At 46.4% G+C, this 23,639-nt stretch overlaps 2 protein-coding genes across 2 annotated transcripts; one reads left to right on the top strand and one right to left on the bottom strand.

Moving 5' to 3' along the window:
- Positions 1–423: 423 nt before the first annotated feature.
- Positions 424–23,157, bottom strand: nagk (N-acetylglucosamine kinase). Its single transcript, XM_086022057.1, has 21 exons — positions 23,050–23,157; positions 21,765–22,000; positions 21,481–21,672; positions 20,525–20,699; positions 16,286–16,432; positions 16,055–16,187; positions 14,867–15,008; positions 14,749–14,800; positions 14,109–14,472; positions 13,929–14,016; positions 13,063–13,287; positions 3,818–3,990; positions 3,514–3,598; positions 3,342–3,440; positions 3,109–3,250; positions 2,840–2,950; positions 1,974–2,086; positions 1,811–1,898; positions 1,554–1,651; positions 1,382–1,460; positions 424–1,292 (listed from the first exon to the last, which is right to left on the bottom strand). Exons 2-21 carry the CDS (start codon positions 21,993–21,995, stop codon positions 1,078–1,080), a joined length of 2,952 nt encoding a protein of 983 aa, XP_085878183.1. The 5' UTR covers positions 21,996–22,000; positions 23,050–23,157; the 3' UTR covers positions 424–1,077.
- dok1b (docking protein 1b) lies at positions 5,162–9,918 on the top strand. The gene is made up of 5 exons (XM_086022067.1): positions 5,162–5,328; positions 6,371–6,688; positions 6,978–7,065; positions 7,149–7,321; positions 7,683–9,918. The coding sequence occupies exons 1-5, from the start codon at positions 5,272–5,274 to the stop codon at positions 9,063–9,065; spliced, it is 2,019 nt and encodes a 672-aa protein (XP_085878193.1). The 5' UTR covers positions 5,162–5,271; the 3' UTR covers positions 9,066–9,918.
- Positions 23,158–23,639: the final 482 nt, after the last annotated feature.

Genomic DNA, 23,639 nt, shown 5'->3' with positions numbered 1-23,639 from the left:
TGCTACGCACGTACGCAAAAGCGCCGATCCAAACCAAACACTTGCGCGGAGGCGGAGTATTTGGTGTGGAACACGGACATTGCTTCCTTGTTCAGCATCCCATCAAGTGTCCATACACGCATCAGGTTTTGAAATCGCCTCTCCTCCGGTTTGCGTTTTGTCCTTCTCATGCCGTTTCGAGGACGGAGGTGTTTTTTGTGTCTACTGGGTACAGTAACCTGGGGTGTCCGCTCGGTCCTGTAACGCAGGGAGGAGATGTGTAGGGGCATATTGTCACCGTCATCGTCCGCCTGGTTTAAATGCCGTTAAGTGGTGGACTGCATGGCCTCTTGTATGATCGGTTGTCATTTGTATGAGGAAGTTCTTCTCGCGAGCTCGATTTGTCATAGGAAAACGTTGCATAGGTGAAAATGTCCAATCGGGTTCATTTCTCAATCCCAGTTTTATTTTTCTGTGTAATAAACATGACCGTGGTTGAGGAGGAGAAACATTTCACTTTGATAGTGTCAAGTTGAGTTTATTTGGACGTCGGGTCAAAGCGGAACTTCCTCATGTGGCGTGGCACCCCGGTGAAGTTAATAGGAGTGTTTGCCAGGTGGGCTGTGCAACGTAAAATCATTTTTGGGTGATTTTGTTTCAAGTTAGTTGACAGAAGCCGTAAAAGTAAAGAGGTCCAAAGACACACAGAGTATTAATTTCAATAAAAATAATGAATAAAGATATTAAAGGCAAATGCGTTTGGAGTTTTCTTGTACAAGACGACAACCGAGAAACGGGTCTGTTGTACTGCAATTCACCATTACAGATTCAATCTTCAAAATAGAAGCGTGAAAACAAAGCAGAGATTCATTGGGTTTTGTATTCAGCACCATGCAAGCACACAACACAGCTGAGTGGCCTGCAGACAGCACCGTTGCTGAATCACTGACAACACAAAAGGAGTCCTATTTTGTAGGAATCCAATTAGTGCAATGATGTTAAATGCGTCGTCCCTCTGGACTCATTGACACCAAAATATTGTCTGAACTTCAGAGATGAAAATGTGTTCTTACTGCCAACGTGGACGACATTGCACTCTCACTGCTTGCTAGTGCAGGAGTGACGGTAGAAGACGTCGACATTGGCCGCGTAGTCCATCTTTAAAAGCGCGCCCAGACTCCGAGCCCCCAGACTTGCGCCTCCGAGCGCCGAGGACTGTTTCAACAACAGGAGGCTGTAGCGGTGGAAACGGGCCTTGAACTCATCGGATGCCGCCGCCGCCGCCGCCGCCTCATCCAGGACCTCAATGAAGCCTGTGGAGAGGCACAGTGAGAAGGGAGTTTTCAGAAGCCATCGGGATGACGGCGCGCGAGGGCAACGTTGTCGGCCGTCGGATGCTGACTAGGTTTCAGAAGCTCCCAGCTCTTCCACACGGAGCCCACGCACAGGATGGGCAGGCCGAGGTCACCGTTCAGTAGGGGCTGAGAGAGGGAGGTGGGTATGAGTAAAGGAAATGGTCGGCGAGGCGATGCGATGCGATGCAACGTGTGTGTGTGTGTGTGTACGTCAGTCACCTCCTGCGCTGCAGGTAGGACGGCTCGCACGTGTTGGGCTAGGACTCTCCCAGCTTGACCGAACACATATTGACACAGAGCATCGCCAGCCTCTGCACCTTTGGCAAACGCCAAACAATATTTCCACTTATTTAACAAATACATCATTTCAAATGTTTCCAATTGCTCGACGGACTTAGCACGCTAGTTAAAATCAGATCTTTGGATGGACTGGATGGTTCCAATTCTCTGCCATTTTTTCCTGACTCGCTGCCTACCTTCAGCCAGCTTCTGACAGAAACCAGCAAAGTGGGACTTCTGGAAGTTTCTGTAGAGGTGCGGCAGCATTCCCATTAGGTCAGACACCTACCAAAAAAAACATCCCCCATGATTTGTAGTCCGCTTCTGTACCACGCTTGGCTGATTTGGATCATATCTCACCGCAAAGTACTCCTCCATGGCTTTTCTCACATGTGTAACATCATGGGGAGGCGTGGCCAGCTTGTCTCTGGCGTCAAACACGGTCTTGACAGCTAAATGGGCAATCCAGAATGCTGGGGATAACATGTTCAGAATTAAGAGAATTCACAGCTTACTGTACAGTACATAAATACATACAAAGTGTCCCAAAAGTCACTCGTACACTGTCTTTTTTCTATTTCGTTTTCAGGTATCATTCAGACAGAAGTGAGGCCATCAGAATTTGGTATCTTAGGCTTTGCAGCTTTTCTAAACATATTCCCGAGACCAGTGCTTCTCAAACGCGGGGGTACTCGAAGGCACTTCAGGGGGTACTTGAGATTTTTAAATATGTTTAAAAAGTAGCTGCCGTGCGCAAAAAAAAAAAAAAAAAAAAGCGCTTGATCACAGCAGCTGCCTCCTTGCCACCAAGAATGACAAAGATCCTCAGGAAAGCACATGCGAGACCACGTGTCTCCCTACATGCAAAAAGATTCAGTTCAGTGCAACGCTGAAATGTTCAGAGTTGGCACTTGGTAATGCTGTCAGTCTTTTTTTTAGTTATGAAATAGATATTTTCAGACAGTATTTTTCAAAATTAAGTTTAAGGTTTCTTTTGGGAGAATAGATTCTTACTGTGATCGCAAAGGAGGACACTACATTGATAACTATTCTTGTGTGCACAAATCTGAATAATGAAGTTGGTTCTCTTTTCTAAGTTAGATCTTTTCATTTCCAAATAGTTCTAGATATATGACTCCAAAGGGAGTTCCAAAGTTTAGTAATAAATCAGACATTGATGGAATAGCACGCTGGGTGGGCCAATGTCCATTGGTTGAACTTCTTACCAGATCCTTCGTCACCCATCATGTGACCCCAACCCCCGCAGCCAATCTGGGACCCGTCTGGATTAACTAATTTGCAATTGGAACCAGTCCCTGAGATCAGGACGACGCCACCTGGTGAGAAAAGGCAAACCTTTACACTCCATTTATAACTTTTAACGGTGCCGATCTGATCAAGCAGTAAAGCTGACAGAGATAAAGCCACACCTAAAAAGTGCAAAGTATCAAGTCTGTTTGACCAATGTGTATAAAGATGGTAAGTGGTCACTTACCGCGGTCACTAGCAGTGGCCATGGCACCGATGGCATCAGTCGTTATGAAATAATGTTGACTAAGATTAGGAAACAGGCCTTTCATGTGAGCAATTAGTTTGTTGATGGCATCCTTCTGCTCGCCCCCACTCAGAGACATGCCCTGCAAACACAAAGTCACATTTGTTTAAATAAAAAACCCAAAAAAACAACAATCACATTCTGCGGTGTGGAAAAAAGATCATTTGGCAGACCAGCACACGCAGCGGCATGTTCGGATTCAGCCCTGCCTCCACCTTGGCTCTCTGGACCATGTCGTTGATGGTTTCGATACATTTGTCCACCCCCACCAACTGTACAAACATAAGTGAAGTTGATCAAACAATTGTAATGCAAACAAAAGTCATAAGGATTAATTGAGCTCACCCAGTGGTTGGTGGAGGGCCCCTCAGTCTCTGCAAGGATGCTTCCATCTTCTGCCACCAGCACCGCCTTGGAATGGGTCCCCCCACTACAGACGCACAGGAGTTCCTAACATACGTTTCTTATACATTCGAATCAAACTCAACACTGCAGTGACAATGGAGGTAACTCAACCACAAGTTATGTCTTAAGTGATCAGGATATCCACCACAGCAACAAAACTAAACGCTTACAATCAACAACAACAACAACAACATTCTTCAAGTGCTAAAAGTGTAGTTTGACATGTTTTCGTTTTAAATCTCACCCTTCTACACCGCCGAACACGGATGCCATGGTCCACTTCCTGTTTCGCTCCTCATGACTGCGACGATCTCGTGAGACCAAAGAACTGGCCTGGACTTTGCGATGCTGACAAACGACCAACAGGTGGCAGCATTGCGCGGACCAAATTAACCCAACGCGTCGCGTGACGTCGTGCTACAATTAAAACATACTGTAAAGATGAAATGATCTTTGAAAGGACCAAACAAATGAAGCAAACCAGCCAGAATTATTTCAGATGCTGACGTGTCAAAGTGATCTTGAGTTGGTTATAAAGTGATTTTTCCTTTTATTTTTTTCAACCGACCGATTGGATCCCCCTACTTTCCATGTCGTGATAAATGAAGAGGGCTCACACTGCTTGTTTTGGGTTGGAATCAGGGACAAACGCTGAGCGCCAACACCGAGGCATCTGCAGCCCATTAAAAAGCGATTCTCGCTTATCCTGCCAGAGGGGGCGAGTGCACCTACAACTGTGCTTTATATTCTCACGGGGAAACAAATGTCTCGCGTGAAAAGCACTTTCACTTTGTAGTCGTATTGTTGTTTTTCAGTGTGAACACCTTAACGTGGACAACAAGGCGTGTTAATTGTGCCATGACTCTGAGCAAAAGGGACGTTACGCAAGAGTGAGGAGGTGGGAGAAGAGGAAGAGGAGCGCGTGTCAAGCGAGAGTGCAAAAGCGGATGTGAAGTACGTCACTTTCAAAATAAAATACTCGACTATCGCGTCCATTAGGTCGTTTCCCAACCTTCATTGAGCGAGGGCACCTATTTGATTAGAAAATTTACACAGGCACCACTTTTATATGAATGACCACAAGTGGACGCGCAAGTTTATTACTGTACATAATGACATCTGATGTAAGAGCAAATCACTGTTCTGTCTGTTATTGTATGACATTGGCATAGAAAAGTAATAATGTTCAGACAAATTACGTGAAATTGGGTAATATCTCATACCACTCCTGATGACGTCTCACCTTGGTTGGGAATATGTTAAGGAATTGGGCTAAGTTCAACCAAAAGAGACTTTTATACTGAAAGGTTGAGGGGAAGATTGGTGTTTTTGATGCCGGCTTTTCCCACAGCCCACTCTCATAGCAGCCGTCAGATGCGTCAAGTAGAGGAGTAACTTACGGTCAACGTGTTGGACCTTTTTGATCCCTGACGGGACCACCCAGTGTTCGGTTGAGCCTTTTATTTCTTTGAGCCATGCCGCTTTGCATCGCACCCCACAGCAACCGTTTTCGCCCTTTCACGGTCAGGCAGCGGAAGTGAGAGAAGTGGGGAAGTTGTTAGGGGATGTAGAGGCAGGGGGGCGGGGAGGGAGGAGAAGAACAACAAACTCAGGAGGATTTTTTTTTTTTTTTTGCTGCTGTCAAGTTCAAGTCAAATTTGGGCTACCCAGAGGGAATATTCCCCTTAGGCCGGGGGCATGGACACCCACGTTAAGGAGGGACAACTTTATGTGCAGCATCAAAAGTTTGGCAAGGTAATCTTTTGCTGTTCTTATGATAGTCAAACACTAATAAACCTGCTTTCGCCAAATATTACAAATAAAAACAAGGTATTCCTAGGATACTCTAAAATAGGTTCTAAGCATGCTTTTTTTTTTAACCATTGTTTAATACGTGGTCTAAATTTAAAGTCCTGCTCTGAATTTAGCAGATGACAAATATCCCCCCCTCGCTCCCCCAAAAAAGCACAATTGCAGCTGGCCTTGTGATGAGCAAAATTTGGTGCGTGAGCTGCACACAGCCACATACGGAAGACTTTTTTTTTTTTTTTTTTTTCACCTTTGTTCCTTCTATTTTTCACACATTCTGCCTTTTATCAGGAAATGACGCCATTCAGACAGTGTGACATACCGTGAACGCTCCTCACTTGTGAGTCAAGCTCGGGCCTCCACGCAAACGTGTGTTTGCTCTTAATGCACCGCTAGATAAGACCACGTCTCCTCGTGGGGATTTGAAAGAGGGTCTTTGTCTATGTGGCGCGCCTTTTTCTGGTCATATGACATGGACCAACAAAACGTTTTGACCCTGGCTCCTGCCTTGACGTCGCCACTCCACAAGAGACATGAGCAGTGGCAAAACTCAATGTGGATGCCGACACAGTCTGAAGTCCAAAGTACAATTGGACCACATACTGTTTGCGGAAAGACGGAACTACGTAATTGAAACTAAGACATTTTCTCTGAGGTCAACGCTGTGATTGGACACGATTTCAGCATGTTCCTTACTCCACACAGGTTCCCGAATCTCGCCTGCACACCTCCTCCCCGAGCTAAGCAAATGTGTACAGCGCAGATGTGTTGGGCAACATTTTGAGTGTCTGTTTTGCCTTTTTCCTGTCACCCATTTTGCGTCTTCTGTCCATTTTCCCATGTGTCAGAATGAAAACTTCTTCCGGTATGAAAGAGAACAGAACGTCGCTGCTTTTAGCTCATTAGCATGTAAAAATGACTCAAATAAAAATAACCATCATGCCAAGAGGATTTGACAAATGGCTCATTATGTTGCTCTGCCCCTCAGAAATGGAAGAAGAACTGGTTTGTCCTCTACCCGGCCAGCCAAAATGGCATCGCACGCCTCGAGTTCTTCGACTCGTCCGGGTCGGGAGGTGTGGGCGGCGGCTCGGGCGGGAATTCAAATGAGAAGACCAGAAAGCTGGACAAGAAGATTATCCGCTTGTCCGAGTGCATCTCCATCCTGCCGGCGCTGACGGAGAACTGTCCCAAAGACAACATGGCGGCGTTCTGCGTGGAGACCAACGACAAGACCCACGTGTTCGCTGCTGAGAAGAATGCCGCCAAGGAGTGGATGAATACCATGTGTGACATTGCATTTCAGGTATCCTTGTTTTTGCTTTGGCTCCTGTTGGTTTGCCTTTGTGTGCCAATGGCTACAAAATGTTCCCTTTCACAGTCAAATATTTTTATGACTGACTTTCCATCCGTCAGAGAGACCCTGCGATATACTTCTCACATGACCCACTTTGGCATTCAAATTAGAACAGGTTTGCACTGGCCAGTGCACTAAAATTGTCATTCAACATCTACCTTTTGAGAGGGGGAATTGCCACCAATGTTGCAGTCAACTGCAAAGACAATTTCATGAAGACAAACTTGTGGCTCCGCAGAGTGGAAGCGGCGGCAACGGGGATTCGGACGGGGAATCCCAAGACCTGAAGATGTCTGAGAACCTCATCTATTATTCCAGAGAAGAGGGTGAGTATGCGACAGAAGCCGAAAGTCGTAGCATGAAAAGATCGTGAATAAATAAATAAATACATTTTAAAAAATGGCTGTAGTGAACGAGTTCTGGGTGAGCGTTCAGCGAACGGAGGCTTCGGACCGCTGCAGGCTGTCGGGCAACTACTGGCTGAAAGCCGAGAGCAACGTCCTGATCTTAAAGGAGCCCAAAACCAAGAGGAACGTCTTTGTCTGGCCCTACAAGCTGCTGAGGAGATACGGGCGAGACCGGGTGGGTGCAAGAGCGTCAAGAGTGCGTGCGTGTGGTCAGAGCATCTTCTGCTTCACAGACTGTGGTTGCTCTACTGACACTTTGCTGCTGTAAAGTGCGAAATGACATTTGAAATGTGCAGAGAGTCAGCAGACCGCTCAAGAGAAGCTTGTTAAGGTGTCAAAAACAACTTTGTGGGGGTTTTTTAACTTGGTAACCGGAGTGAAGTATTGGCAGGCAAAAGCAAGTAAGCGCCGCACGCTTTAGAAACTATAGAAAGGGTGCAAAAATTTGGGCGGCCGGCAACTGCAGCATCTTGGTTGAAGTAGTCACAGGCTGAACGGAATTATACATCCGACTTGACTTGATCCTCTCTTTCCAGGTGATGTTTTCCTTCGAGTCTGGCCGCCGCTGCGACTCCGGCCCCGGTAACTTCACCTTTGACACCAAGCAAGGTAACGAGATCTTCACCCTTGTGGACCGGGCCATCAAGTCCCAGAAGGCCCTGGCTGAGGAGCGCCCCCTCAGCTGCCCCACCTACTTTGACCCGGAGTGCCCGCCATCGCTGCAGCACACCCGCAACGCTGGCGCCGTGGCACCGGGAAGCGGAGACAGCAGCAGCTGTAGCAGCTGGGAGGCCGACGGCGATTCGGGTGGCAGCAAACCGGGCTCTGCAGACGGTGTGCTCGGGAAAAGAGAGGGAGGAGACGGAGGCGGAGGGGCGAGAGGGCAAGCAAGTGCTGGTGCTGAGAGACACAAAGGGAGGAGTTTACCAGAACTGCCTGCCATACTGGGGGTTGTGAGTGGAGGAAACACACCTCCGCGCTCTCCGAGAGGCCGGGGGGCGGCAAAGCGTCCTTCCTCGGCCGATGAACAAGCGGCCCTTTATTCGGAGCCGGCGGATGCCGTCCGTCTGCCTCTGCACGCGGCCGATGGCCTCTACTCTGACCCGGTGGACAGCATTACATCCGCGCCACTAGCGCAACCCCCTCGCCAGCGTCCAGTGGGTGACGAGTCCTCTGGAGGTGGGAACCAAGTAGAGCATCCCCATGGGGGCAGTAACCAGAGGAAAGCCCAGGACCTATATTCACACGTGTACGACCGCATCAGCCTGGAGCTGAGCCGTAAGACCGATGGATTGAGTCTGAACGGGGCTGGGAATGCAGGAGGCGGTGGGAGATGCAGAGGCAGAGGGGTGAACAGAAACAAGCGAAACCCCGGAGTTCCAGCAGAGGGAGCTCTCTCGCCCCATCTCCCTTCCCTGGAGCATATTTACGACGAACCGGAGGGTCGCGCCAAAGGATTTTTGAACTCCAGCAACACATCGGGGATGAGTATTTACAACGAAGCCCGTTTGGAGCCCTACAGTCAGAAGAGGAATGAGGAAGTGGCTGCCCTGACAGGACTGGAGGGAAATTACAGCACCCCCGCCCACGGAAAGTCTTTCGAGTCCCACAAACATTCCCCACCGAGCCGTGGGGGGCAACACCCGCCGGCTCCGCGATGGCCCAAACCTGTCACCGCTCCCAAACCCATCTGGGGCAATTTTGCCCGGAAGGAGCCCCCACCGTTGCCTCCCGGGAAACACGGCGAGCCTGACAATAACGTGAACAGCAACAACAACAGCAATAGGGGCAGAGCGGGCGGAGGGGAAAGTGAGCTCTACAGCAAAGTCTCAAAACCTTCTACATTGTGGTCCAATCACTCCAAAGCGACACCACTCAGCTCGCCCGATATCATCTATGACAACTTGGGAAATATTTGACTTAGGTAGGCTGTAAGTCAGGGGTGCCCAGCTCCGGACCTCAAGGGCCGCTTTCCTGCCCATTTTCCAGCTCTCCTTGCTGCGACACACCTGATTTAAATGATCAGCTCATCAGCGAGCTCGGCAGAAGCTCGATAACGATCATGGTCTTTTGAAACAGGTGCGTTGCAGCTGGGATGGACGGAAAACAGGCAGGACACCGGCCGGCCCTTGAGGACCGAGTGTGGACACCCCTGCTGTAAGTGATCAAAAGAGGATTTTTTGGGAAAGCTCATTCCTCGTTTCTGCGTATCCATTTTCCGTGTTCGCGCCCAGCTCGAGGGAGAGCCATTTTTCCTTTTTGCGAGGGCAAAAGAAGCGGTGAAAGTGTTTGGGCGGTGAAATCCATAAGTGGCCAAGCAAACTGCGGTGTGGTTGCAGACGCGCGACCACTGCTGTCTTTTGGTTCCGTGCAGCCTCAGACGAGGAGATTTTCATTCACGCGAGCCAGTGTTTACCGCGCCAATTCCTCACCTTAAATGCCACCAATCCAGGGAGACTTGCAAAGGTTCGAGTCCAAGGCACTAATATAGGAGGTGCTTCATTTTTAGGCTCCATATGGGGGAAAAGTCTCCGCAGGATTCAAGCCCTCGTTTGGATCAAGGACATCAAAGGGTCATGTGGCTGTTAAACTGCAGGGGGAAGTTGTTCAATGCTGTTCCACCCTTGTACACTTATTGAATCTACATAAGAGACCTGGCAATTACCTGCAATATATGTGAATATGAAAGAAGCAGCTGCGCTGTCTGTAAATATGACTAACAATAAAAAAATATACCTTTAAAAGAGTCCCCCGTATAGTGGACATCTGCCACCAATGTCACAGTTATTCTTGGTAAACAGACTTTCTGTTCTGGGCTGAGCTAGTCTGACCTCATCCTCAACTTCCCCTCCTCTGGCGCACTCTGTTTTTGTTCTTTCGCTCCGTTTCCAACCACTTAATCGCACCGTTAAGGCACGAAGCAGCAGCTTTCTTCACGTTCTTCTCTCTCTCTCTCTCTCGCTCTCTCTCTCCCCGCATGGATTGGGTTTTTGGGTTGCCATGGCGTCAGCTAACTGCAACTGGTTTGTGCCTTGCATTTCAAGTGCAGAGAAAAGTCCATCGAACATGAGCTGGAAAAATGAGGAAGGGTCCGTCAAACGCAGCTAATGACAGGATGAGCAATATTTAAAAAAAAGAGTTTCTCCAGCACTTCCGAGAGGCAAGATGAGAAAGACATTGAGACGATGAATGCTGGCAAGAAAGCGCAGCACGTGTCAGTTGGCTTGCAAAACAGGGACAGTCTGTTCCATTCGCGGCTCCAGCTCTGTCTCCCGTTCATCCCTCTGCTTTTTTTATTTCCCTACCTGCTACTGAAGTTCTGTGTGAGCAGATCCAGAGATATCCGGATTCCATTTTTAAGGTCCTCAACTCCACCGGTCCCCACCGCTGTGCTCCATAAGGCGGCGCAGAAAGGAAAGGACAAGCGGCAGTTAACTGATGCAACAATAGCAGACTTAACATATGCAGCGCATGGTCGAACATTTCACTGATTTCTTTTTGCCTTTGCTCCTCTTGACATGACTCAACACTTCTTTGTTGATATGGAACCCTTATGGATATTTGCAGTGTTCGCCTCACATGGCCACAGAAGTTGGGCCTGTTTGGGAATCTCATTTGGGCAACAGCTGCAGATAAAGTTGACATGCTAATGAAGTTACATTGCTCTTGACCAGTTCAAAAAGCAGCTTTAGGAATGGAATGTTTTCAGCAAAATGGATGTGAAGGCCATCTAAAGAAAAAAAAAAAAAAAGACATGAATGAATGGAGTTAGTGCATGCTCCTTTATGAGGGTCGAGTGTGCTCATTGTTGGTTCATTGTGGTTTCAGCACAGAGGGCCAAAGCAGCTACTGTATAACGCAACGAAGAAAAAGTCCTTGCATACCTTGCTCAAGCTCAAGGCAAAGACAGTATTAGGAAACAGTCGGTATGTGTTAGCGGCTTCCTTTTCAGGCCGTTCGATTATGTCGCTCTTCATCAATTTTCAACGTAGCTGCGATTTGCCCAGCAAGCACACATCAAACGACCTCGTGTCGACCACCGACTTTTATTTTTAGCACTGTGTGGGCGAGTCATTCAATTTGTCTCTGAAGTTGCATTTGCTCTCTCTTGCTTCTTTGTCATAGTCTCATTCACCTTTTTTGCTTCCTTGACTCAAGTACATACAACTAACTTAAACTCATTTTTTAAACAACGTAAGACTCATTGAAAGAATCAAATTCTGTTTCGATAAATACTTCCAATGGCTTTCCTACACTTCTCCTACTGCATCGGCATACAACTTTTTATTTTGAGGTTTCGATTTGTCTGGCTCCTCAAAGCAGATGCACTTCATTATTGTCTGTCTGTGACCTGCATCTGAAATGCATTGTGTGTGGTTTTGTTGTTGTTGTTGTTGTTGCTATTTGTATCGTTTTATCATCATATCGGGTCGGAACAGACAACTGCAGGAAAGACGCAGCATGAGTCTGAGCCAGAGATAAAGAAGAGTTCTTCCGTCCTGCCCATGACAACACAATGAGCTACGGTGTCTTTGAAGTCTCAGGACAATTTATTGCTAACCAAATTAGAAGATTGTCACAACTACAACAGTTCATATTCAAAGGGAAGCACAGTCCACAACTACATCCAAAATATTACTGGTAGACAACACCTAAACATCAACATGAACATGCAAAATGCTTTCCTCAAATGTGTAATTTGTGTCCAAAAGTTTCCAAAAAACACTAAGTTATCTTCAAACTAGGCTATCAAGATGCTCGTCAGTTGAATTCAACACATCCACCCACCCACACAAAAATCACACTTTTAATTCCTGGTTCTCCTTTATGGTCAACAGTCGCAAAGAGGAACTTCAGACTTTTGACCTTTTTGTTTTTCAATTCAACGCACCAGTTAATAATGCTCACGTTTTACAATAAATCATGCAGTCTGGGGGAACGAACAAAGATTCAGGGAGAGAAGCAAGTGAAATGCGAGCCAATTTGCTCAGATTCTCCTTCGAGACAAAAGAGTCGTTGTGGTGGTCATGTCTGAATGCGGAAGTCCTGTGACATCACAGCGCCATGAGGTCATTTGTCACAGGCTCGTCCCCTGTGTTACAAGGTTCAACATGGAGTGGGAGTGGAATGGCGGGAGACTGGTTAAAGTCTGATTCTGTGCGCATGTGTGTGAGAGGGACAAGGCTCTCGTGAGGAATAGATTAATAATAGCGAAAATGGATACGTGCGCCAGAAATGTGAGCGTGACTCGACTTTATGGGTAATGCATGACTCTTGCACTGACCCTATTAGAATGTCTCACAAACCAAGAGGACGATTTAATGTGGTGTCCCAATTCTAGAAATGAGACGCGTTCTTTGACGTTTCCAAAGTCGCACCCTTTTCGCATGGCACCTTTGAGAGAAGACGAGAACTCTGAGTGGGGCTGAAGGAGAGCAGAGAGCCATTTGTCTGCTGCTCCCCCCCCCCCATTAAAACAGTAAAGCTGTGTTCGAAGAGGAATGTGCATGCTTGTCTTTACGTCAGTACAATATGGATATGTTCATTCATTTTCGTCCTTGCTTCTCCCCCCCTGTTAAGTGAACAACCACTAATTTGTCATTGGCTGACACGCGCGGTTTGCACATTCACATCAGCCGACGTGGTGACATTTTAATCGCGATGAATGGAAACCGTCCGATCCATTTAGCACGGCACTATGAGTGTGTGATTTTTACTTCCTGAGAAGTAAGGATGTGTTATTATGACCAAGCCCCTCAAAAGGGCACAGCTGTGTGCATGTTGAAACAGGAACACTGTAACTGTTATTTATATCAAGGATGTGCTAACCAAGCTCTGGACCTTTTGCGACTCTATTCCTCTTTTAACGTTAATCTTCCCTCCACCATCCACCCATCAGTGCTCTGCCAGTGTTACCGTGCCGTCTTTGTCCGATCCCTCCTGATGAGCAGGCGCTGCGGTCTGATGCCCGATACGGTATGAGCTACTCCTTCTCACGAAGGTCAAAGCTCGACGCTGTGGTCTCAAGGCGGGCGGAGGTCTCAGCGGGGCAGACCGAGAGTTTTCCAGGGTCCTCGGCGAGGAAGCCGGATCGGGGCCCACCGTCGAACTGACCTTGCTGTACATTCCAAGCTGGCGAGCCTGGTTTAGAAGATAATATTTAACTAGAGAGGTACTCAGTGCCGCAGAGATCGCTACCAAGGTCCAAATATCCTAATTTAGCCCAACACCTGGCCTGTGTGCCACATATGCTTAAAATTTGTCATTGATATATTGCATCGTTCACATAGAAATAGGAGCATACAGAAGAGGATGATCGACTTTACTGTATGCTATGCTCAGTTCTATTGTGTGACTTAATACAACAACATGCCTTTAGCTTTCCTAAGCATAGGCAGAAACAACTGCAGTGCGGTTGAGTATTTTTTCCGCCTTTCAAACTATTTGCATGTCAGCAGCCTTATCAGGCCCAGTGAGTCACACAGCCAACGGCTCAGCGCTTTCAGGTCACTGCAGGCCTCAACTGACAAAACACAAATGATAGTCAAGTTCAGAAGCATCCACCGTGCGTTATCACTTCAACTGCTTGAAGACAGATTCGAGGTTTGTTACAAGCCACCCATACGCCGCCTCAACTGACAAAACACAAATGATAGTCAAGTTCAGAAGCATCCACCGTGCGTTATCACCTCAACTGCTTGAAGACAGATTCGAGGTTTGTTACAAGCCACCCATACACCGCCTCAACGCACTTGTGGAAGAAGAAAACCAAAACTGTTTACCTGACGGGGTTGACTGCTGGCTGTGGCTACAGCGCCCCCTGGTGGTTGACACTGGTACGTCTGGATCGCGGTGTGCATATTTGAAGCACTAAAGACAACAGAGGCATTGTCACGTGTTTGCGACTCAAGGCCAAATTGCATATCTTTAGCCTGATGAGCCACATTTAATACTAGCCTGACCCCAGTGGGTAGTGCAGCTTGGTAACCAGGATGCTCCTGAGATACTGGAAGAGGTTGCTGCTCAGACAGCAGGGGCTCAAAACCTCCTTCTCTTTGATTTGGCTGAGGCAACCCTGATAGAAGCAGACACCAAGGACGAGCCCAACATGCCAAACATCTTTCTGCCTCGAAGCATGCATTTTGATCAAATGTAATTGCAGAGAAGACAAGGGTAATTTTACCATGATGACCTGCATAGTTTCAGGTGGAGGCTCCTGCGGTGGCTCAGAGTATGCGCCAGGCAGAAACAGTTCCCTGCAGACAACTGGCTTCAGGAGCATGGCGAGCGATGGAGAGGGATGGAGGAAATAGAAAGAACACAAATCTGTGTCGCGCGCAAAGAGACACACGCACACACGCAGAGCATGAATGCATGTTGCATACCTACAGGTTTGTGTTAAAAAAAAGGTTTCAAATGTAATAACCCATCATTGGCATATACCGGAATAATAATTTACACCGTGAAGATACTATACCACAGGATGTTGATATTGTCGCATCCCTGATACCGAGTCAAGGGCAAGTCAGGTTTTATCCATGTCTGACTCTAATCCATCTTCTACCGCACACCACACAGTTGTGCGTTTAATAAGTCACGCACCTGAACCTCCATCTGTCGGCCCCACCTGCAGCAGCAAAACCTGGCCATGATCCTGAAAAACAAAATGAGATAGCACATGAATTTTAACAATGAATACAGAAGCTGCATTTGTGTTTACCTCCAGTGTGCGGTTGAGAGCTTGAAACCTGTGCTGGTTGGTCTCAATCTCCTCCCAGTTCAGCCGCCAGCACGTGGTCGGGATGACAACTAGCGGCAGGCCATACAACACACTTTGACACACGCCAGCCTTGTACAGGGCCCTACAGGATAGCGTACACACCGAGGCACTCATCACCTGGATGAGTATGAACACAGGCTAGGGATGTCACCGTATCCAAATACGACAATAACACGATATGAACCTCACAATACGATAATCATGACGATATTGTGGGGAGGTTGGAGATGTATAAAAAGCTAGCAATTGTAAAAAAAAACAACAACAAAAAGGAAAAAAGCGCTCGTATAAAAAAAACAAAAAAAAACGTCACTACATTCTGTTTTTGTAAGTAATAACAGCATTCACAAAGAAATCGGCTCGGTCAGTCTGTTTGATTTGGATGTGTGGGAGTGTTTATGGTTTCTGCAGAACTCGATGTACAAATAAAATAAACACGAGCAGTTGCATGTAAATGTCTCCACACAAAACATGCATCAAATTAAACTGCAGTAATAAACTTACCACCGGAGGGTGCTGGAACTGCACAAATGCAAAACAACTTGGGCTCTTAAACACATTTGCTGCTATAATGGCGACATGACTACAACGGCGATATCGTGGCAAATTTAATATCGCAGTATCATGATATTGTGACATCCCTAACACAGACACAAAATATGTTTGTTTCTTATTGCAAACGTTTAGTGCAACTTTGTGCAACTGACTGCCAACTTACGCAATCGATTACACTCTTGTGCCAGCCCCACAAAATACCCCTTTTTGAACCCGTTTTGTCCTGTCTTGCCAGCGGCATGCTAAACATTTCCTCACAAAAAAAAGTTGTGGACAACATAACTGGAGACATGGACATACAGTACTTCTTCTGCATCAAGGGTGGAGCAGAACAAAGTGGACTCATCTTGGAAATATGACAAAACTCTGCACAATCAGAATGGGAGCGTTCATAGAAAAAGAGGGTTTATACAGACTACAAGTGACAATACATGCATGGTTGATGGAACGCTTATGTTCAGTTCATCACTCCAATCAAAAGATGAAGAAGGGTGGACATCGGCGCCCCCCACCCCCCACCCCCCGCAGGCTACTCGAATATAAAACAATCACTTGATTAGTCCTCAACCCTACTTTATTGCTCTCATCCTGCGGGGTACTGGAGAGAAAGACAGGCCATCACAAAGGCTTTCCGGCTTCTCCAGGGGGTAGAGTGGGAGGAGGCCGGGGCTGATGACACGCTCCCGCATGTCGCACTTAATGTACACTGGTGAGCAGCAAAATAAAAAGCCATGGTCACGTCTCCACGACGGCAACACAGACGTTTTGGTCGTAGATTTTTGGTCAGTGGGAGAGGTGACAAACCTGGACTGGGACTCCCCCGTGGGCTTGGCAGGACAAGGTGGATGTGTTCAGAGTCCACTCCATACTCTTGAAGCCATTCCTTGAACACGCCCTCCACAGCAAACACACTGTTGTCCACCTGCTGCAGGTCCACCGGCACCAGATTCTCTACAAGAATGTCACCAATGTTATTAGTCGGATTCACGTTTTCTCGTTCCATATTTAAGTTCGACTGCTGTGACTGAAGCCCTGAGGTTCAAAATCAGAAAAGAGGAGCTTCGGTTGTGACCACTAGATGGAGACATATGAAGGCAGAGACGCAAATTTGTCTTGCTTTGAACTCCTCTTCCAGTTGTGCCGTCGTTCTCCCTGTCCATTTGTCTTGCATAGGACACAGAGAGATTATTCAACTTCCCTCTTGTCCCACTTAAAAGTGTATTTCATGGGCATCACTAGTGGGAGCAAAAAGAACTTTTAGATGTTGAGGGAGATGTGTTCAACATTTGCCCACCAGAAACATAAAAGAAATAAAAAGGGTAGACGTGGGGAAAAGGTGACTCTCATCATTGCAGTAATAAAGAGAAAGGAGGGAAAACCTTGGGCGGTGGTTGGAGATGAAAAAAACCTCGCAGGTAAAGCAAGTCGATTGTCTCCAATATGTGCCCGAGGAGCGGGAAAGCAGAGACGGGGGGAAGCCAGAGTAATTGCAAGGGGGAGAGAAGAGTTACGAGAGCGGGAGAGAAAATAATGGTAAATGTCAGCCAGGAAGGGAGGAGCGAGGGCAGAAGGAGAGCGAGATAGCAAAGACGACGGACGCTGGATAAACGTAGAATAGACTCAAATTAAGGGGGAACGCTTCTGTGTGAGATCTCCTTTTCCCAAAGAACTGACTCAGAACTGAGGCCTTACCAACACGTTGACACCAACAGCACACGTGTCGTCCGTCTGCATGAACACATGTGTAACACAGCCGCGAATAGGCCACTGATGTTGTCGGAGACTGTGACAAATGCCACATTGATCGTCCGCATACCACATTGATCGTCCGCCGTGCAACATGGATGCTGGACACACTAGTGGCAGTGTGACCTAATTGCCTCGCAGGCACGTTTGCTTTAAGGTGGGTGTTTGACAGAGACAGAGACTTGTAAAGGACACTAGGACAAAGGGGAAGACAAGAGCACTGCGTGGCCTCTGAAGAGGAAGAACAGGAAAGACAAAACCACACTAGAGGATCCATACATTAACTACAAAGATAGTTCTGTCGGCAAGGATAAAGTGGTATACAATTCCAGTTACCTGAAAAACAGCAAGAGAAGTTGAGTTGGGCCAGAGATACAGCAACATGCTGTAAGAAAAGCAAGATTCATTCCCCTTATTCCTTTTAAATTCTGCGCAGCAGAGGCGTGCGGTCTACATAGCGGTAGAATAACGGGCTCACAGGGGTCTGTGCAGATCGGCATATATTTAATATATATTAGTGCTGTCAAATTTACCGCGTTAGTGGGCGGCGACTAAATTCTGGAATTGATCGCGTCAAAATATTTGACGCATTTAAAGCATGCGCAGAATGACCGCCGATGCATAATCCCTCTCAGAAGTGCACAGCGAGCAGCGGAGCGGACGCGTGTCGGCCGCGGGAGTATAAAGGAGCATTTCGAAAGAAGAGGGCAGCTTTAAAGCGGAAGTCAACCCAAACATCTTTTTTTCAAGAATATGTTCCCAGCGGGCCCACTAGTTGAAACACGGCATTCTGATTCATTTTGAAAATGTTGAATCTTGAAAATTTTTGCGCAGGCTTATAGTGACCACAAAGAAGTTCGCAGGCTCGAGAGCGTTTTCTATTGGGGCACCGATGCTTTGGAATGCCCTACGCGCGGATATTACAGGCACTACCTGAGTAGAAATTGATTGAATTGATTTCTACACCAATTTAGAGGGTTATCTGTGGTCATATTTATGAATGAAATACAATGACATCCACCACACTTATCAGCGGAGCGCGGAGTCTGTCTGCGCCACAACTTAGACCTGGTGTCACCTGGTCTAAAGTCTAGTCTACTTTTTGTCACTTTGTGATTTTGACACATGAATACTTTGAAAGACATATCAATAAGAATCTGCAACGTGAACATGCAATACCGGCCTTCATCCTGATTTCCTCCGCATTAGTGCCACTGACTTTAAGGCCCACATTTCTGAGGAGTGTGCAGCGCACTTCCTGTCTGTGTCTACGCCTGCAGTGTCTGTGGTCAGGTTTGCCAACAGCTGGAGGCGGGGTTTCCTCCAGAAGAACACATTTACGAGTTCACGAGCTGACTGCCTCGGAAGAGGAGCAGAAAGAGAGTGCAAGCACAGGCTGCGCTAATGCAAGACGAGCCCAGCAGGAAGTCTTCACGTTGAAGAAGCAGCCAGGGCATCTTTCGACATCCGTTCGTAGTTGAACCGACAACTGTAGGCATCTTACAAATATTGTTTACTGCATACAAAAGGAAGCAGTCAACCTCCGGCGGTTGTCACAAGCAAAAACAGACAACTTTGGTGTATGTGTGACTCGAGAAGACACACGCTCGATTGCGTGTCAGCAAATTGAAATTATTTCTGCAGCGTAAAGTATAATTGTGTTTCATGTGCTCATCCATAAACATGCGTGGGGTGTAACGATGGCTTCAGTGCTGTAGTGGAGGCCAAGAAAGAAACGGGGAAAACAATTATAAATAGAAATAAGTGTGAGGCTTTATAGTTTTGCACGAAACAGAACGCCCACAACATTGGTTTCATTCACCGGATAAGCCGTTATGTAATCTGATCTTAAGTGTCTGCAAGGAAACCTGCTTTCGACAACAATTTTTTGTCATGTTTAATGCACGCATTGTACTGAGAGGTTGTCATCATGCCGAAGCCGCACATCGAGTTGTAGGTTGCCGAAACTCTAAAAGAAGGAAACTTTTTGAGGTTACATTACAAGTGATTACGGCCGCAGTTTGGGTTAATGCGACATGAATCGGTGGTAATACGAGAGATATGGAGAAAGAAGATGAAAGCAGACAAGAAATGGGAAAACACAGACGTCCTATTACGGTACTCCTCATATGAAGAGAGATATAAGGAAGGAGGAAAAAAGGCGGAGACAGAAATTAAGTCACCGGAGAGAAGAGCGGGGAAGGGGGAAAAGAAGCCCCCTTGTGTAAGGCTTTGATGGAGTGAGCAAGAGGCCCTGCAGCAGACTATGATGAAAGAAAAAGTGAAAATGACAGGGTGTAATTACACTGGTTGGGGCCACACACGCACGCACGCACGCGCTGACGCACGCTCCCTCTGATCAAGAAGAAAGGTGCATAGGAAAGCGCAAAAATGTCATTGGTTTCAGCCAAGCATGTCATCTGTGCATTGCAATTACGTAAAAGTAAATTGGAAAAGTTCAAGTTCAGTGTATACATGAATACAAGTATACATATACTTCTTCCCACTTTTCGAACATGTAATGTATGTCTGTCTTTTTTTATGCACTTAAATGACACTCCTTTTGTTGTTGTTGGTTTTTTTCCTTATTTTCTTTTTATTTTCTTACATGTTCGAAATAAAGCGAAGGAAAAAAAAAAGTCTAAGGAAAACAAAACAAACACACGTGACGGATCCTCAAAATAGCGCCTACCTTGAGCTTTCGCGGCTCAGACAGTGCCAACTCTGGAGGATTAGCGGTAGCGTTAATTGGGACTGACTTGATGACATGACATGGCCCTCGTAAACAGAGCACACATTTTAGTGCTGGCATTATTTTCGACCAGAAACGGACATGATTATACGGTGTTAACATCCCATTCCTAATTAGTTAGAACAGCTTCCTGTCTTGCTATCTCGAATCCTCCGTTTGTTTGTGTTGCTTCTCCTTTTTTTCGTGACCCATTTCTGTACCGTCTCCCAAGAGTCCAACAGCACAGACTGCGTACCGAGGCACTTAACAAACACATTTGATCCTTTTTTTCTAATTAAGGGTTGGACCATTGCCTTGTTCTTGCGTGGCAGAACGGCAGCGTGTTCCTTTCCTGCAGTGACTTTAGTGGCTGACAAGTGAGAAATTGGCACAGGTTCTACGGCTGTGTGAGGCAGACACAAGTAAGAGTGTAAATGGGTCAGTCCTTCACGACCACGTGGAGCGAGCAGGGTGGGAAAGCATGTGGAACGTGAGGGGGAGTCGAGTCTGCTCAGGAAAGAGATAGCAAGGAGTCAGTCAGCTTGCGTTTCTTTCCTCCTTCCTACCTGCACTGCAAGCCTGAGGCGACTCTTGAGGTGCGAGTCCATCTTGACCCCACTCTACCTGACTGTAGAGCTGCACCACCAGGAAACTATTGATTGGATCCAGGTCATCGTCCTTGAGCACATTTTTCAAAAGGCTAACCATGCCTTTTCCTGGACGGCTGGTCACCACGGTAACCTGTTATTTACAAAAAAAAAAAAATCCACTTGAATCCCTGGAGCTTTCTTCTGAATGTTTACAGCTGGTTTCTCTTCAATAAAACAATCTTTGAAGCCAAGGTTTCACTTTGGGGACAAGAGAAACAATAAAATACTGTTAGGAAATGTAACATGCTGTGTGTGTGATTTCAAACCAAAAAAAAACATGACCATCTAGTATCAAGACAAAAAGAACAAAACATCCGCTGACGAAGCTCTGCGAGGACATAGATGTGCTCTCTTGTCTCATCGGCATCCCTAATGAGAGAACGTGATACAAATAATTATCTTAATGGGATTATTATAGGATGTTGCTGAGCTCAAAATAGAAGCTGCTCGTAAAAGTAGACTCATACCCCCCCACCCCCCAGATGATATAATTATGTGCAACAAGTGAGTGCAACTCCAGGAGTTAAGCGTTTGATAGGACATTCTGCCACGAGCTCACTGGATCAACATCTCTGCTGCAGCTTCTCTGATGTCAGTCAAACAAATCCCCACGGACAGATGGCGGAGCGGCGGCGGATGAAACGAGCCCATTTCCTGCACTGAAGAGTACATAAGCAGCCTCGAGGTGAGCGGACTGATAGAAGGAGAGAAGGCTTTTTAGACCAACACTCACACTTGCCTGGTAACCCTTTTTAAAAATGTGTATCACCCACTGGAAATATTTAACAAGCTGCTGAAGAGGTTTTCAACAGTCCTTTCAAACTAAACAATCCTTACATAATAATCCTGTTTGTTGTTTGGCCCTGCCTCACCTCAACAGACATGTTGGCCTGGATGTCGACCCCACTGAATTTCCTGTATTGGATAAATTGCCTCTGGCTCTCCAGCACGGCCCGTCGCAGCATCTCGCCTACACTGGCCAGTTCTGTGGTGACGCCTTCGCCCGGGATGGCCCGCAGCGCCTCCACACAGGAAAGCAACCTGGGAAGGTTACCACGAACCCTCTGAAAAAGATTTTTGAAAAAAAAGAAAAAAAGGATGAGAGGGGGTGAGGTAACAACGGAAGTTTAGCTGAGAGTGTCGTCATGTGCATTACCACAAAATGAAGCAGACATTCCTGCTGACTACTGATGGCGAACACACTGAGGAAAGGAAGCCTGCATGGTCCCTTCAGACTACAGACCAGGGTCAAGAAGTTATCAAGAGCATCACAGAGGACTGTGCAGGTCTCAGACCACCACGGTGCCATTGCCTCAACGATCAAGACCCGGGCTGGTTGCCGCAGAAACGTCGTGTTGGAGAAACCAGAAGTCCTCTTGTGATCCATGTCACCTGAAAACATGGAGGGTGAAAAGAAGGCTTTCTATTGACTTCTTTGTTCTCACGTTGTGTGCATGTGACTTGTTAAGAAAAACAGAAGGCTAAGTTGAGCAAAAACACCCCAAAAAATAGTACATCACAAGGAGGCAATACAAACCAGTGATGACTAAAATGATAATGATAATGATAAAAGGACATGGTCACAATAAAAATAGCATTTATACACAAGTAATAACATAAACCAAAACAGAATCTAGCTAACCAATGCTTCACGCCTCTTTACTGATGGCTTGACTTGAAAAGGTGACATTTTAAAATTCACCAGTAAATCAGTGCAGTGTGGAGGCTCCACGAATAGACAGACTGTAGGTTTTTTTCCATCTTTCTGAGGATTAAGTGTTGAATTTTATGCAGAGGCTCTTCCTTTTTACAAGTGTAGGATTTGAGTGACATGAATTTAACACGCACGGGCATGCACTATTTCAGTGTCAACATGTCATCCAATTTAACTGTCACCAACAGTCACTCAAAATCAGCATCGTACGTTACAATGGGAAATCCTGTCAAATTACTGTTCTGCAGTGCATCTGGATTTGATTTATACATCTATAGGCTACTGAATATAAATATATACATACAGTCCATCCCTATATGACTCTTGTGCTGTCACCAGGTCGAAGGGTTTTACAGAATCTTTTCCCATGGAAATGAAAGGCCCGCGGTACTTACTCAGTGGATTTGTGAAAGCCCCTTTTGTTTCACAGATGATCGATTTTTATGCACTTACCAGCAGCAGCACAGCGTGGACACGTGTTTGGTGTTCTTATCTGCCCTTTTCACGACCCACAAACCTTTTTTTGAATGAGGACAAGTGGTCTATATGACCGGACGGATTATCCCACAATTAGCATAATGCTAGTGAACGATGCTAACGTTCGCCTAAACAATTTTCTCCCATGTTAATGTCACATAATATAACGACAAATATTACCATTACGTTTCCCAAAACCTCGTTACGACGATTGAAAGTCATATCAACCATATAACAAACGTTTAGTTACCAATTTAGCAGATTAGTAGAGACGGCCAACTCTACCAACGAACGTCCAAACCTGATTGGATTGTTCACTCTGTCTCCACTAGGGGCGGTAGAGTCAAAGTAGAGTGGCAGGGCCAGGTGTCAGGACCAGCATCATTAACATAAGTAACAACAAACTCGGGCGTTTCTCAAAACGTAAATGGCTCCCGAACCATACAATGGAGAACACTTTTTCATCAATAACTAAGAATGTGGTGCACTGACCCTGTCGATAAATACATACCAAAACATGAAAGGTACATTAGAACTATACATAGATCTCATGGCATAGTATGAAATATAGGAAGCTGTCGACGAACATTTAATGGCACCTATTAACACAGCATGAATGATAGAACACGTAGGCTACTGTACCTGCAGGGTCGTAAGATTTGGACATTTTCAAATGTATTATTCTTCGGGCCGGATCGAAACCCCGAGCATTTGCTTGACATCCATGCGTATTTACATTTATTGTACACTTAAAGTTTGCCTGTATGAATTCAAGTGTGTATCATGGAATGGAATTTTACACCAAAGACTTTCACTCTCACTTACAGCCAGCTGTGAATT

The sequence above is a fragment of the Filicampus tigris genome, chromosome 2, assembly GCF_054856515.1.
Source record: "Filicampus tigris isolate MCC_2025a chromosome 2, RoL_Ftig_1.0, whole genome shotgun sequence".
Taxonomy (NCBI): domain Eukaryota; kingdom Metazoa; phylum Chordata; class Actinopteri; order Syngnathiformes; family Syngnathidae; genus Filicampus; species Filicampus tigris.
This window is presented reverse-complemented; position numbering and strand designations above follow the sequence as displayed.